The sequence below is a fragment of the Artemia sp. Qi Xiang Cuo genome, chromosome 4 (assembly GCF_049724085.1).
Source record: "Artemia sp. Qi Xiang Cuo chromosome 4, ASM4972408v1, whole genome shotgun sequence".
Taxonomy (NCBI): domain Eukaryota; kingdom Metazoa; phylum Arthropoda; class Branchiopoda; order Anostraca; family Artemiidae; genus Artemia; species Artemia sp. Qi Xiang Cuo.
This window is the reverse complement of record NC_142797.1, coordinates 55,677,475-55,694,220: the sequence shown is the minus strand read 5'-3', so window position 1 is coordinate 55,694,220 and position 16,746 is coordinate 55,677,475. Positions and strand designations below refer to the sequence as shown.

General features: G+C 36.8%; 1 protein-coding gene across 3 annotated transcripts in view; it reads left to right on the top strand.

Moving 5' to 3' along the window:
• LOC148953258 (dopamine receptor 2-like) overlaps positions 1–15,934 on the top strand; it is a 257,773-nt gene extending 241,839 nt beyond the window's left edge. For all 3 annotated transcript variants that reach the window (XM_089088427.1, XM_089088425.1, XM_089088424.1), the window contains one exon: positions 15,682–15,934. In XM_089088427.1, the coding sequence (XP_088944553.1) occupies positions 15,682–15,735 (54 nt within the window). In that variant the 3' untranslated portion in view covers positions 15,736–15,934. The remainder of the gene's footprint in view (positions 1–15,681) is intronic.
• Positions 15,935–16,746: the final 812 nt, after the last annotated feature.

The window sequence follows — 16,746 nt, the reverse complement described above, 5'->3', positions numbered from 1 at the left end:
ATTCCATGCAATATAGGGGCTGCCCCCTCTTTAATTACCCACTATTTACGCCAAAGTTCAACCTTTTGTCCAAATTCTTTAAAAACGATTCCTTTTTAAAAGTACTAAAAACCTTTAGCGTGAAGAGCTGGGTATTGAGGAAGGGGCAGCCGCATTTTTCTACAAAATAATTTCTGTTCGTTTTAGGTTTTAATGTTGCTCCATGCTGTCAGTTAAAAAATGTGTTTTTTTTTTTAATTTAATAACTCATACTTAAAGCAACCAGAAATTAATAACAAAGAATAAACGAAACCCAAAAAGAACAGAAATTAAGATAGATAGTTATTTCAAACATACAGATAAAATTGCTGATATAGATGAAAAAATAAATCCCAAAATGGGTAAATATTAAATTGAACGCTCAAGTCAAACTTAAAACGAACAAAAATCAATACAAACGGGATTTTGGCTACTGCCTCCTCACCCCTATAATGTACAAGTTTCAAAGCATCTTGACTCATCTGCGTTTTATTAAAAACTATGCGTATTTTGAACAGTATGCTTTAATTTTCCAAAACGTGAAAAAAATCACTATAACCATCAAAATAAGAGGAAAAAACTAATGAAAATAAACTGAACCTTTAATATATAATGATATTATTTCCTGGGAATTTCAGCAATTCAAGATTTTATTTAACTGTGTTTTTTTCTTGTATTATAAACTTACAAATTTTTGTATTTTACTTTGTTTCAGTATGCACCAATGACGCAATAGGCTTTATAATTTTTTCAAACAGGTGAGAGGGACAGTAGCCAACATCCTACTTCTAGTAATTTTTTTCTCGTCTTAAGTTTGACTTAAGCATACAATTTAATTTTTACTTGCTTTTGGATATATTTATGCATCCATATCAGTAACTTTAAGTTTAATATGATTATTTATTTTAAAATATTTTCGCTTTGGGTTTTCATTTATTCTTTGTTAGAATCTTATGGAATTTAGGCTATTAACTGAATTCGGTTCTGCTCGTCTTCAGTTTAATATGACTATTTACTTTTATTTGAAAAACTTCTGTTTCGGAAAGTATTTTATAATTAATTTCGGTTCGTTTTTGACTGCCAAAGTTTTAATATTGGTTAATGTAGGGAATATTTTTTCAGTTCTCAGGTTTTCGGCTCAAGAATTAAAAGTGCGGTTCCAATTTAAATTCTTAAGTTGAATAATATCATCTGAGTCAGTGTTGCTAGATGTTAGGTTTAAAGATAAGTGACCATAAAAGTGAAATTGTTCCGAAAGTGCCATTTTTCTAGTGAAAATATGCTAAATGAACCATTATCCCCCGAAAAAAGGCACCAATCCTAAAAATTAAATGCACAACCGGCTGAAATAAGCGTCCAAATGGTGCAAATGCGCCCCATTTGACAACTCTAATCTGAGCGTTGGCTTTGATTATATTCAGTGTAATTGTTGTACGAACTTCGTTTAATTTAAAATCAAGGTTTGGAATGTATGCTCGAAATAATTCTCCTTTGAGAATGTTCAAAATATTATTATTATTAACTTTATTGTTATTATTATTATTATTGCTATTGTAATATAACTAACTTATTATCATTATTATTATTAACAAAAATTAACAAGGAGAGTGAATGTATATCAGAGTCATCACTCAGCTCTATTTATTACTAGCTCTTTGAACTCTTTCATTTATGACTTTAACACGAGCGTTTACTGTGTGTGGTGTGGAAAGAATATTACTGTGATCTGAGACTGATCTAAGACTTCAGCCGGGATACAAGCCCTTAGACACTCTCAAGACAGAATAAGCCCTAATTCAACCGGAGTTCCTTATGAAGACAAGCAAATCTCGACCCATAATAACATACCCAAGGACACACTAGAATGCGACTTCTCACTTTATTTAAAATTGTTTTAGGTTCATATGTGTGGGTATAGCATCTCGAGAAAAAAATTAGTATAGTTGTACTTTTTGTGTGTGTGTGTTTCTATTTTCTGTTTTCCATGACCTGTTATATTCTGTTTTAGTGAATAAATTGCATATCAATATCATATTCAAATACTAAAATTTGAAATTTGAAGCCTTATGACATAAAAGCAAGAACTGACTTATTTTTAGTAAAAGCATATTTTGATTTCAGTTTAGAAATATTTCAGCCCAAGTGCAAGTCCCTAGACTCTCAGTTCAGAGTCAACTCTAATTCAGTTCGAGTTTCCTGTCAAGACGGGTGAATCGCAAGCCAAAGTATCATCCTCAAGGATCTTCTAGAATGCGACTCCAGTACTTTATAATCGAATAATAAAAGCCATTACAAAGCCACAACATATTAAAAAGAAAATTTTAATTATTTATGTAAGGATAGAAAGCTTTGGTCTGGCTTTATTAGTTTCTCTTAGCAGTTCTACATATTCTGATTCCTCATAGTTTGTTTCAACACTCTATCCTTCTTTAATCTCGGGCTCTCCAGAGAAAAAGAGGAAAGCTCAGTTTTTAATTAAAAACTAGAAAAAAAATGATTCTTGATTCTGGTTTCAAAGATATTTTGAATCAGTAGCAAGAATTCTACTACAAAAGCCAAAATTTCCGGGGAATGAAGGTTAAAAGGAAGCAAACTGAGAAATCAAGCACAAAAAAATACTTTGATTTTTGCAGTATTAACAAATACCTAGCTAATGGAAAATTTATGCCAATTGGAATTTTATGGTCTGGGTTGATACAGAATGCATTACCAAGCCTTATAAGTCATTTGCACAAGGAATAACAGAACTGATAATTTGAAGAATTTGAAAAAACTATGAAGAGATTTTGAATTTAATATCCAATTATTTTACTAATTAGAATTTTGATTAAGCGTTTAATAATTATGTTTTAATACTTATTATTATGTTATAATAATTATTTATTTTACTTTAAATTGAGAGTCCTAGAAAACTTTTCAGCTTCTTTTACTGTTCTTAAGCCCTGTTATTGGCTATCACTTTTTTACAAACTTGAGATTTTAATCAAATTTAGTTAATTATGGTAAACTAAATAGTTCAATCATCAATGATGTCTTTTTATTTCAAAAGCTATTATTTGAAAATTTTGGAACGGGAAGTGGAGAGGGCGGGAGGTTGAACTTTGAAAGAGGTGGTCCTTTAAAAACGTTCTACTCTTTCAAATTTTTTTGAAGTGTCTAGCCTACTGTTCTTGTATTCTGTGTCTACTTTGAAGAGGGGGGAAGTGCCTAGTCTAAGTCCCCCGATCCTCAGCTAGGTAAAGATTGCAATGGGGTATTAAACAGCTCTATGTACATTCGGGTTATCCAAAGGGCTGCAATATCTTCAGAACAAATGAGGGTTTTAGCTTGAAATTTACACAGCCACTACTACTAGTACTACTACCACTATTGCGACTGCAACTGTGACTCCTTGCAACTTCGACTATGACTACTTACGATTGCGACTTCTTGTTGATGTGACTACTTATGACTATGGCCACGACTACTTGTGACAGCAATCAATTCTATTTGGGTCTCACCGTACCTGTGTGTTTGACTGTGTTCTTACCTGTCTCTGTGTCTATCTTTGTATGTTTGTGTGTCTTACTCTGTGTGTTTGAATTATGTTTTTTTGTCTCTCTCTCTCACCGTGCCTGTGTGCTTGACTGTGTGTTTGCCTGTCTCTGTGTCTATCTTTGTGTGTATGTGTGTCTGACTCTGTTTGATTGTTTGTTTGTCTTTTTTGTCTCTCTCTCACCTTGCCTGTGTGTTTGACTGTATATTTGCCTGTCTCTGTGTCTATCTTTGTGTGTATGTGTGTCTGACTCTGTTTATTTGTTTGTGTTTTTGTCTATCTCTCACTGTGCATTTGTGTTTAACTGTGTGTTTGCCTGTTTTTGCGACTATCTTTGCGTGTTTGTGTGTCTGACTCTTTGTGTTTGTGTTTTTTTCCCTCTCTCACAATGCCTGTGTGTTTGACTGTGTGTTTGCCTGTCTCTTTGTTTATCTTTGTGTTTCTGACTCTGAGTGTTTGTGTGTTTTTGTCTCTCTCTCACCGTGAATTTGTGTTTGACTGTATGTTTGCCTGTCTTTGTGTCTATCTTTGTGTGTTTGTGTGTCTGACTCTCTGTGGTTGTGTCTGTTTTTTTTCTCTCTCACCATGCCTGTTCGTTTGACTGTGTGTTTGCCTGTCTCTGTGTCTATCTTTGTATGTTTGTTTGTCAGACTCTGTGTGTTTGGGTGAGTTTTTTGTCTCTTTCTCACCTTGCCTGTGTGTTTCACTAACTGCTTGCTTGTGTCTGTGTCTATCTTTGTGTGTTATTGTATCTGACTCTGTGTCTTTGTGTGTATTTTTATCTCTCACCGTACCAGTGTGTTTGACTGTGTGTTTGCCGGTCTCTGTGTCTATCTTTGCGTGTTTGTGTGTCAGACTCAATGTGTTTTGGGGAGTTTTTTGTCTCTCTCTCACCTTGCCTGTGTGTTTCACTATCTGCTTGCTTGTGTCTGTGTCTATCTTTGTGTGTTATTGTCTCTGACTGTGTGTTTGTGTGTATTTTTATCTCTCACCATGCCAGTGTGATTGACTGTGTGTTTGCCTGTCTCTGTTTCCATCTTTGTGTTTGTGTGTCTGACTCTGAGTGTTTGTGTTTTTTTGTCTCTCTTTCACCATGCCTGTGTATTTGACAGTGTGTTTGCCTGTCTGTGTCTATCTTTGTGTGTTTGTGTGTTTCACTCTATGTGTTTGTGCGTGTTTTTTTTCTCTCTCTCTCACCATTCCTGTGTGTTTGACTGTGTGTTTGCCTATCTCGTTGTGTATTTTTGTGTGTCTAACTCTGTGTTTTTGACTGCATGTTTGCCTGTCTTTTTGCCTATCTTTGTGTTTCTGACTGTGAGGGTTTGTGTGTTTTTGTCTCTCTCTCACCAAGCCTGTGTGTTTGACTGTGTGTTTGCCCGTCTTTGCATCTATTTTTCGTGTTTGTTTGTCTGACTCTGTGTGTTTGTGTGTGTTTCTTTCTCTTTCTTACCATGCCGGTTTGTTTGACTGCGTGTTTGCCTGTTTCTGTGTCTATCTTTGTGTTTTTGTGTGTCTGACTCTGTGTGTTTGTTTGTATTTTTTTTTTATCTAGCTTTCACCGTATCAGTGTGTTTGACTGTGTATTTGCCTATCTCTGTGTCTATCTTTGTGTGTTTGTGTGTCTAACCATGTGTGTTCGTGTTTATTTTTTTTCTCTCTCACCGTGCCTGTGTGTTTGACTGTTTTTTTGCCTGTCTCTTTGCCTATCTTTGTGTTTCTGGCTCTGTGTGCTTGTTTGTGTTTTTTGTCTCTCTCTCTCTCACCGTGCCTGTGTGTTTGACTATGTGTTTGCCTGTCTCTGTGTCTATCTTTGGGTGTTTGTGTGTCTTACTCTGTGTGTTTGTTTGTGTTTTTTGTTTCTCTCTCACCGTGCCTGTGTGTTTGAGTGTGTTTTCCTGTCTCTGTGTCTATCTTTGTGTGTTTGACTCTCCGTGTTTATGTTTCCTTTTTGTCTCTCTCTCACCGTGCCTGCGTGTTTGACTGTGTGTTTGCCTGCCTCTGTGTCTATCTTTATATGTGTGTGTGTCTGACTCTTTGTGTTTTTGTGTGTTTTTGTCTCTATTTCACCATGTCTGTGTCTTTGACAGTGTGTTTCATGTCTCTGTGTCTATCTTTGTGTGTTTGTATGTTTGACTCTCTGGGTTTGTGTGTGTGTTTTTTTGTCCCTATCTCACCATGTCTGTATGTTTGACTGTGTGTTTGCCTATCTCTGTGTCTATGTTTCTGTCTGACTCTGTGTGCTTTTGTGTGGTTTGTGTGTCTCTCTCAACGTGCTTGTGTGTTTGACTGCAGGTTTGCCTGTCTCTGTGTCTATCTTTGTGTTTCTGACTCTGAGTGTTTGTGTGTTTTTTGTCTCTCTCTCACTGTGCCTATGTGTTTGACTGTGTGTTTGCCTATCTCTCTGTCAATATTTGTGTGCTTGTGTGTCTAACTCTGTGTGTTTGGGTGTGTTTTTCGTCTCTCTCTCAGCCTGCCTTTGTGTTTGAGTGTGTTTGCCTGTCTCTGTGTCTATCTTCTTGTGTTTGACTCTGTGTGTTTGTGTGTGCTTTTTTTCTCTCTCTCTCTCATCGTGCCTGTGTGTTTGACTGTGTGTTTGCCTGTCTCTGTGTCTATCTTTGTGTGTCTAACTCTGTGTGTTTGTGTGTGCTTTTTGTCTCTTTCACCATGCCTGTGTGTTTAACAGTGTGTTTGCCTGTCTCTGTTCTATCTTTTTGTGTTTGACTCTATGTGGTTGTCTGTGTTTTTTTGTCTCTCTCTCTCATTATGCCTGTGTGTTTGACTGTGAGTTTGCCTATCTCTGCGTCTATCTTTGTGTGTCTGACTCTGTGTGTTTGTGTATATTTTTCGTGTCTCTCTCACCGTGCTTGTGTGTTTGACTGTGTGTTTGCCTATCTCTGTGTCAATCTTTGTTTTTAGTCTGACTCTGTGTGCTTGTGTGTTGTGTGTGTTTTTTGTCTCTCTATCACCGAGCCTGTGTGTTTGACTGTGTGTTTGCCTGTCTCTGTCTCTATCTCTATCTTTGTGTGTCTGACTCTGTGTGTTTATGTAAGTTTTTTGTCTGTCTCTCTACGTGCCTTTGTGTTTGACTGTGTGTTTGCCTGTCTCTGTGTCTATCCTAGTGTGTTTGTTTGTCCGACTAGATTGTTTTTTGTCTCTCTCTCACCGTGCCTGTGTGTTTGAGTGTGTATGAGTATGAGTAGAAGCAGAACTAGAAGCTTCTTTGTAAAGTGTGAGTAGAAGCAGAAGTATTTTGATGCAAATAAGTTCTTTTGGATAGTTTAACATCCATCACAACAAGCCCTGTTAGTTTCAACTTCACACACCAAACTGTTCCTAAGATATTGCTGTTACACTCTTTTGACAATCTGCATACAGACGGCGTATATTGATTCAGTTCAAATTCCCCCATCAAAAGTCCTTGAAATTTTCACCCTCATACCCTTAGACATAGTTGTAATAATAGTCACAGTAGTGGTATTGATATTACTAGTATTAGTATTAAATAGCGGTAGTACTACTAGCATCATTAGTATTAGCATATTGTTTTTTGGTCAATAGAACATCCCTCTCGTCAAGTCCAGGAAGTTTTAACTTAATATAGTTAGCCATTGCTATGACATTGCTGATATGTCATTTTCTGTTTGTTCATATTCTTCTAGAAATTTTTCAATTTAATGCTCTTAGCTTTACAAGTAGTTGCAACAGAAGTAGTAGTATTAGTTTTAGTAGTAGTAGTAGTGAATGCAGAAGTACCAGTAGTATTAGCAGTAGTGATCACATTTTGCCTTTTCTTGAGCTGATCTTCCTCTTTAAGCATTCTCTGAAAATTCCAACTTAATACCCAAAACAATTCTTGAGATACGCTATTTTGACAATGTGTATGCACATAGCGTCTTTTGATTTAGTTCAAATTTTCCCTCAATACTGTAAATGGAGGAATATGGTAGGAATAGTAGGTGGTAGTTGTAGTAATATTGGTAGCATGCAAATATTGCCGTTTTCATCATCTCTCTTACCATTTTCTGAGTTTTCCGAATTAATATACTCAGTTATTCCTGTGATACGAACTTCTGACAATTCGTATACACGTGTTTTGATTTAGTTCAACACTATCCTCAACATTCCCATTAAGGGTCACTTGAATGCTCTTCGTCTTCTTGGAAAGTAACATTCAAACATGTATACCTTTCTAAATAATTAATTAAAAAAAAACTTTCTGAAAAACAAGTTTTTCAAAGAAAATTAAAGGCATTTTTAAACTTAAAATCAGCAGATACAAATACTTGTTAAAATTCAAACTCAAAACGACCAGAACTTACTATTAAAGAATAAATGAAACCCGAAACGAACAGTAATTAAATAAACAATCATAGCAAAAAACATGCAACAAGTAATAATATAAATGAATAAATAGATCTTAAAGTGAGTAATGCTTAGATTGAATGTGAAAATCAATCTTAAAACGAAAAAAAAAATTCCTTTTGAAGTATAAATGAAACTTAAAACGAATAAAAATTAAATAAACAATCAATGCAAACAAATATACAATAGATATTAACGTAAATTAATAAATAAACCTTAAAATCAGTGAAACTTAAATTGAATATACAAATCAATCTTGAAATGAACAAAAATCACAACAAACAAGAGTTTGGGTATCACCTCCTTCTCTCACTGTAAAAGTGGGCTTTCCCCAAATAATATCATTATATATCCAATATTCAGTTTAATTTATTAGCTCTTTTTAAAGTTGTTCAAGACGAATATAGTTTCACTACAAACAAGTGTTTGAATACTGCTCCCTTCCTTAACTATAAAAACCAAAAGACCACTGCGTCATTGGCACGTAACTGAAAACGAATTATATTACAAATATTTTCTTTTCCAGTTCTTACAGCATTGAAAATGAAAATAAATTACAGTGAAATAAATTCTTGAACTGATGGATCTTTCAACAATTAATATCATTATACATCAAAAATTGAATTTGATGTTGCTTATACTTTCCAAGACTGTTTAAGACGCATAAAGTTTTCAGTGAAGCGCCAATGACGCATTAGGTTTTAGACTTTTACAGTGAGAGAAGGAGGTGATACCCAAACCCTTTTTGTAGTGATTTTTGTTCGTTTCTAGCTTGATTTGCAAATTCAATTTAAGTTTCACTCGTTTTAAGATTTATTTGTTAATTTACATTAATATCTATTGTATATTTGTTTGCATTTATTGTTTATTTGATTTCTGTTCGTTTTAAGTTTCATTTATACTTCAATGGGAAAATATTTTTTTACATTTTTAGCTTGAGTTTCATATTCAATCGAAGCATTTCTCACTTTAGGATCTATTTATTCATTTATATTATTACTTGTTGTATGTTTTTTGCTATGATTGTTTATTTAATTTCTGTTCGTTTTGGGTTTCATTTATTCTTTAATAGTAATTTCTGGTCGTTTTGATTTTGAATTTTAACAAGTATTTGTATCTTCTGATCTTAAGTATAAAAATGCCTTTACTTTGTTTTGCAAAACTTATTTTTCAGAAAGTTTTTTTTAATGAATTTTTGTTTGTTTGTGATTGCAAAAAGTTTCTAGTTTTAAAAAATTCCTTATTTCAAAATCAAACTCTTTATAAAAATCAAATGTTCATTAAAGTATCAAAACTGTTATCAAAGTAACAATATCAAAGTGAAAAAATGGGTTTGTGTCAGCGTCGGAGTTTATATTATCTGATGTTTGAACTATTTCTAACAAAAGAGCTATCTCAAAATTTTTATCGGATGGGTTTGGGGAAAAAGGGCGGGGGGAGGCTAATTAACCTTCGGTCTCTTTTGTCTCTTTAAAAGTGAACTAGAACTTTTTATTTTCAATCAAATGAGCCCTCTTTGAAGTTTATACGAGTATCCCTTCTATAAGAACCATATATATCCCCAGAGTATAAATTACAACCCCTGTCCTTGGGCCCTGGGGGTTGTGTCGACACCGGAGTTTTAATATCTGATTGGTTGAACTATTTTTAACAAAATGGTCACCTTAAATTTTATCGGATGAGCTTATCCATCCGATAAACCCAAAGGTGTGGAGAGCGGGAGGGGCTAGTTGCCCTCCGATCTTTTTTCACTCTGAGAAAAAGAACTACATATCTTAATTTTCATTCAAATGAACCCTCTCTGAAGTTTGTACGAGCATCCCTTTCATAAGAACCACATACGGCACCAAAACATAGCTTACAATGCCTGCCCCCGGGCCCTGGGGGGATGTGTTGACACCGGAGTTTTTGTTGTCTGACCTTTGAACCATTTTGAAAAAATGGCTCTGTCTAAGTTGTTATCGGATTCGTTTGAGAAAAATCAGGCGTGGAGAGGGGGGGACTAGTTCCCCTCTTATCTATTTTGAATCTTAAAAAGTAAACGACAACTTTCAATTTTCAATTGTATGAGCCCTCTCCGAAGTTTATGCGAACATCCTTTTCAAAAGAACTATATATGCTCCAAAGCTTTACTTACAACACCTGTCTCGGGCCTTGGGAGAGAGGGTTGTGTCGTCACAGATGTTTTTCTTATTTGACCTTTGAATTATTTTTAACGAAATGGCCTTACGTAAAGAAGTTTTTGTTATATGATCTTTAAACTATTTTTAACAAAGTGGCTACCTCAAATTTTTATCAGATGTATTTGGGAAATAGGGGCTTGGGGGAGCTTAGTTGCCCCCTGATCACTTTTGACTCTCAAAAAAGGCACTAGAACTTTCGATTTCCAATCGAATGAGCCCCCTTTGAAGTTTATACAACGACACCTTCTATATGAAGTGCCTCTGGGGAAAAAAAAAATAAATGTGGGGGGAGGCTATCTGCCCTCCAATAACTTTTGACTCTTAAAAAGTGAATTACAACGTTCAGTTTCCAATCAAATGAGCTCTCTATGAATTTTATACGAGCATTCCTTCCATAACAACCATATATACCCCAAGGGTATAACTTACAACGCCAACCTCCGGACCCTGGGGGGGCTGTGTCGACACAGCAGTTTTTTGTTATTTGAACTTCGAACTATTTTTAACAAAATGTCTATCTCAAAATTTTTATTTGATGCATTTAGGGCGTAGAGGGGGGGGGGGGGCTAGTTGCCCTCCGATCTCTTTTGACTCTTAAAAAGTGAACAAGAGCTTTCAATTTCCAATCAAATGCGCCCTTTCCGAAGTTTATACAATCATCCCTTCCATAAGAACTATATATGTCCCTAGAGCAGTACTCATAACGCCTGCCTCCAGGCCCTAGGGGGCTGCGTCGACACAGGGATTTTTATTATCTGACCTTTGAACTATTTTTAATGAAATGGCTATTATGAAAATTTTATCGGATGGGCTTAGGGGGAAAAGGGTGTGTGGGGTGGGGCTTGTTGCACTCAGATATCTTTAAACTCTTAAAAATTGAACTAAAACTTTCAATTTTCAATCAAATGAGCCCTCTCTGAAGTTCATACGAGCCTCTCTTTAATAAGAACCATATACGTCCCAAGGACAACACTTACAATGCCTATTCCTCGGGCCCTATGGCGGGGAGATTTTGTTGTATATTTTTTGAAACATTTCCAAATAAATGGCTATCTCAAAATTTGTAGCGGATGGGTTCGGGGAAAAATGGAGGTCTGGGGCTAGTTACCCTTAACTCTCTTGACTCTTAAAAACTGAACTAGAACTTTCAATTTCCAATCAAATGAGCCCTCTATGAAGTTTATACGAGCATCCCTTTCATAAGAACCATACATGCCCTTAGGGCATAACTTAGAACACCTTCCCTTGGGCCCTGGGGGGTTGTATTGACACCTGAGTTTTTCTTATCCGACCTTTGAACTATTTTAACAAAATGTCTGTCTCAAAACTTTCATATGATGGGTTTGGAAAAAGAAGGCGTGGGGGGGGAGGAACCTATCTGCCCTCGCATCTCTTTTGACTATTAAAAAGTGAGCTTGAACTTTCAATTTCCAATCAAATGAGCCCTCTCTGAAGTATATACGACCATCCCTTTCATAAGAACCATATATGCCTCAGGATATAAATTACAACGCCTGCCCCCGGGCCGTGGGGGGTTGTGACGACACATGAGTTTTCGTTATCTGACTTTTGACCAATTTTTAACTTAATGGCTATCTCAAAAGTTTTATTGGATGAATTTGGGGAAAAAGGGGCATGGGGGGGGGGGGCTAGTTGCACTCTAATTTTTTGACTCTAAAAAACTGAACTAGAACTTTCAATTTCCAATCAAATGAGCCCTCTCTGAAGTTTTTAATAGTTTTCAATAAGAACCATATATTCCCCCAGGGCATAACTTACAACACCTGCCCTCGGGCCCTGGGGGGCTGTTTCGACCCCAGAGTTTTCGTTATATGGTCTTTGAACTATTCTTAAAAAAAGCTATCTCAAAGTTCTTATCGGATGGTTTTGAGGAAAAAAGGTGGGGAGGGGGGGGGAGGGCTAGGCGCCCTCCAATCTCTTTTGACCCTTAAATAGTGAACTAGAACTTTCAATTTCCAATTAAATGAGCCCTCTTTGAAGTTAATACGAGCATCCCTTCCATAAGACCCATATATTCCCCCAGGGCATAAATTACAACTTCTGCCCCCGGGCCCTGGGGGGTTGTGTTGACACCGAAATTTCTGTTATATAATCTTTTAACTATTTTTAACAAAATAGCTATCTTAAAATTTTTATTGGATGCATTTGGGAAAAAAGGATTCGGGGGGGGGGGGTGAAGCTGGTTATCCTCCAATGTCATTTGACACTTAAAAAGTGAACTAGAAATTTCAATTTCCAATCAACTGCGCCCGCTCTAAAGTTTATACGAGCATTCCTTCCATAAGAACCATATAAGCCCCCAGGGCTTAACTAATAACCATTGCCCTGAGGACTGTGGGGGGCAAGGGTGGATCCAGGATTTTTGTCTGGGGGGGGGGTTACTAATTTTTTACTTTTTCAGGGGGGCTTTACTAATTTTTGACTCAGTTTTCGACTAATTATACTGATATTTACCTAGGTTTTACTAATTTTGGCTTATTTTCGACTCGGTCAAAAATTTCGGGGGAGGGGGGGGGGGTCAAACCAGTTAACACCCCCCCCCCCGCCCCCCTGGATACGGCCTTGGCGGGGGAGTGTCCTGCTCAAACATGTAATTTCCAGAACTTTGACTGCGTTGAACAAAATGGCTATATCAAAATTTTGATTGGATGTGTTTGTGGAAATAGTGGGCGTGGAAGGGGTGTTAGTTGCCTTCCAAGCACTTTTGACCATTAAAAAGGGAACTAGCCATTTAAATTTTCAATCAAATGATCCCTTTCTGAAGTTTCGACGACAACTCTTTCTATAAAAACCTTATATGCCCCAGGGCACAAGTTACAACCCTTGCCCTGAGGGTTTTTTTTTTGGGGGGGGGGGTGTTATCCTCAAAGACCCAATTTCCTGAATTTTCAACTACGTTGAACAAAATGGCTATCTCAAAATTTTGATTGGATGTGTTTGGGGAAAAGGTGAGCGTGAGTTTGGACTATTAAAAAGGGCACTAGCCCTTTGAATTTCCAACTGAATGAGTCCTTTTTGAAGTTTGTACGACAAAGTTTTCTAGAAAAACCTTATATACTCCCAGGGCCTAACTTACAACCCTTGCCCTGGGGGCTCTGGGCGAGTGTCCTCCTCAAAAACATAATTTCTATCAGGAAATCTACTATGCTGAACCAAATGGCTATCTCAAAATTTTGATTGGACAAGTTTGGGGAACTGGTGGGCGTGGAAGGGGTCTTAGTTGCCTTCCAATCACTTTTGACCCTTAAAAAGGGCACTAGAACTCTCAATTTCCAATCGAATGAGTCCCCTTTGAAGTTTCTACGACAGCCCCTTCCATATAAAGTGCCTCTGGAAAAAAATAATAAATAATAAAACATTTGAGCCGTATGGCTTTTACTATAGGCAACGCTATAGCGTTACCTCTGACATATACTATGTGTAAACAATTAACGAATTGCCTAACTTATATTCCTGTTCCTGAGGACTGTGGGGAGGTTGACATCCCCAAAGACAAAAATACAGGACCTTTCAACAGTGCTGAACAAAATAGCTCTCTTAAAACTTTGATCGGAAATGTTTTAGGGAATGAAAGGCTTGGGAGGGGGGGCTGATTGTCCTTCATTCACTTTTGACTCTTAAAAAAGACACCAAAACGTCCAACCTCTAATCAAATGAACCCCATCTTTTCCAAAGTTTATACGACCACCCGTTCCATAGAAACTTTATTGGCCCCGGGGCACAACTTACAATTCTTACCAAAGGGCTCTTGCCATTTTGTCCACCCTAAAAACATTATTATGTGACTTTTTGACTTTTGGTAAAAAAAATTGCTATCTCACAATTTCAATTGAATACGTTTTGGGGAAAGAAGATGTCAGGGAAGGAGGGGGGGGGGTTAAATGCTCTCCATCGTGTTTGTCTCTTAAAAAAGAACTAAGACTATTCATTTCCAATCAAATGAGCATCTTCGAAAATTCACACGACCATTTCTTCCATAAAAACTTATATGCCCCTTGGGCATAACTTACAACACTTACTTCTAGACTCTGGGGTATTCTGTCAGCCCCAAAATCCTTATTATACGATCTCTTGACTGTTTTTGAACAAATGATTATGTCAATATTTATATCGAACGAATTTGTGAAAAATACGACTTGAGAGGGGGGGGGGGTGATCACCACGAATCTTATAAAGGGCATTAAAACTTCTGATTAACAATCCAATGAGCCCCCTCTAAAGTTTATATGAGCACCCTTTTTATAAAAACCTTATATGCCCCCAGGGGTTAACTTACTACCCTTGCTCTGAGGGCTATGGGGGGGGGGGGTCATCGTCACAGACATAATTTCTGGACTGTTTAACCACACTGAACAATATGGCTGTCTTAAAATTTTAATTAGATGTGTTTTGGGAATTGATGGGCTGGGGTGGGAGAGGGGCTTGTTGTCCTCCAATCACTTTTTACTATTAAAAAGGACACTAGCCTTTTCAATTTCCATTTGAATGAGCCTTTTTTGAAGTTTCTATTATAACAAAGGGCCATCTCAAAAGTTCTATCCGATGCATTTCAGGAAAATACGAGGTGTGGGGGTATCCACCCTCCGATAACTTTGAATCTTAACATAGGCACTAGAACTTCTGATTACCAATCCGATGAGCCCCCTCCAAAGTTTATACGACTACGCTTTCGATAAAAACCTTATGTGCCCCCAGGGCATAAATTGCAACCCTTGCCTCAAGGGCTCTGGGAGGGTTATCATCCTCAAAGACATACTTTCCGGACCTTTAAATAACTCTGAACAAAATGGCTACCTCAAAGTTTTGATTATTGGGAAAATGATGGACGTGGGAGGGTTGTTAGATGCCTTCCCCTCGCTTTCGACTATTAAAAAGGGCTCTAGCCCTTTCGATTTCCAATCGAATGAGCCCTTTTCGAAGTTTCTACAACATCTCTTTCGATACAAAGTGCCTTGGTCTAAAAATAATAATAATACATTGTGTCCACATCACTCAATTTAGGCAGCGCTATTGCGCTGCCTTTGATGGATGTTTGTGCCAAAGGCACGAACTCATAGTATAATTAGGCAATAGTTGTGGAGAAGTTAATGTTGATAAAATCTTCTCAAACGACCATATTTCCATTTTTATTTTCTGCTTTTGCATTGTAAGTGTGACTTTAAAATCGCTATTTGCGATGTTGAAAACATATCGTTCATCAATATTGACCTTTTTTCGACTAGTAACACTATGGTGCTATTTTGATCAAAAGCCACCTGGGATTCAACCACAAGGTTGAGCAAGGTAGTTTACTTTTCAAGAATGTATGACATGCTTCACGTCTACATAAATAAATGTTCTTGGTACCAATATTTTGTTGTTTGTAGGTCTTAGTTGTTTTTTTTTAGTGTTGACTCAGAAATGTGTCTTAAGTAATAGATACTGAGTGTCATGGTCATACAGTTCTCATGGTCCAGTTATCCACTCAAGATACATTCCTGACAATGAGCTGCATTAATGTTGCATATAATAATTAGCAGTATTTTACTTTCAGCAAAAAACTTATATGCCTCTGCATTTCAGGGGGATCATCCAGGAGCTGCACGTGAGTGGTCGTCGTCAGGAGAAGGACGTTGACGTTTACAAGTACTCCTCCTGAAAAACTTAACCCATGTGGAACTCTTAACGCCTTTTCCGACTTGATGCTAATCAATAATTTTGGCATTCTTTCGAAAATGAAGAAAACAGGATTTAATGTACATGAATAATTCTGTAAGAGTGCATAAAAAAATGCTTACACCTTTGTATGAACAAAGTTTATTAATAAACAAATTTTACTTTATTAGTTCCTTACAAAAAATTCTATGCAACATTTTGACAAAATGAATAATCTTTTGTCGAGAAATATACAGAAAAGGGGTAAATTTGCATTGAAAGTAAAGTGATGAAGTTTTTTTGGGAAAACCAAACTGTTTTACTAAATTACAAAATCTGCAATGCATTGACGAAAGACAGAAATTTTCCTTTGGAAACGCAATTCAGAAAAAGAAATTTCATACTACAATCTCAGTGAGGTAAGGTTTTGTAAGGTTTTCCTTAGTAAAACGTATTTTGAAGCTATAGTGAATATTTTGCTTTGTTCAGGTTACGGTAACAGTAAAAATTACAATAAAACCTTAGTAATTGCTTGTGATGACTAAGCCTTTTAATATTACAAGCCTGGTATTTCATTATCATAGGTAGCGCAACAGCTCTGCCTAAGTAAAGTGTGACGTGGGCACAATGTATTTTTTTAGACCAGGGTAAAAGGGCTCATTTGATGGGAAATTGAAAAATATAGTGCCCTCTTCCATAGTCGGAAGTGATTGAAGGGCATCCAATTCCCTTCCCATGCCCATTATTTCCCCAAATACATCCAGTCAATATTATGAGATAGGCATTTTCTTATGTGTAGTTGAAAGGTCCAGAAATTATGTCTTTGAGGATGCCCCCCCCACCCACAGCCCTCAGAGAAAGGTTGTAAGTCATGCCCTAGGGGTTTATAAGGCTTTTATGGAATTGGTAGTCGTATATGCTTCGGAGATGGCTTATTGGATTGGTAAACAGAAGTTCTAGGGCCCTTCTTTAAGAGGGAAAGTGGTCGGAGGA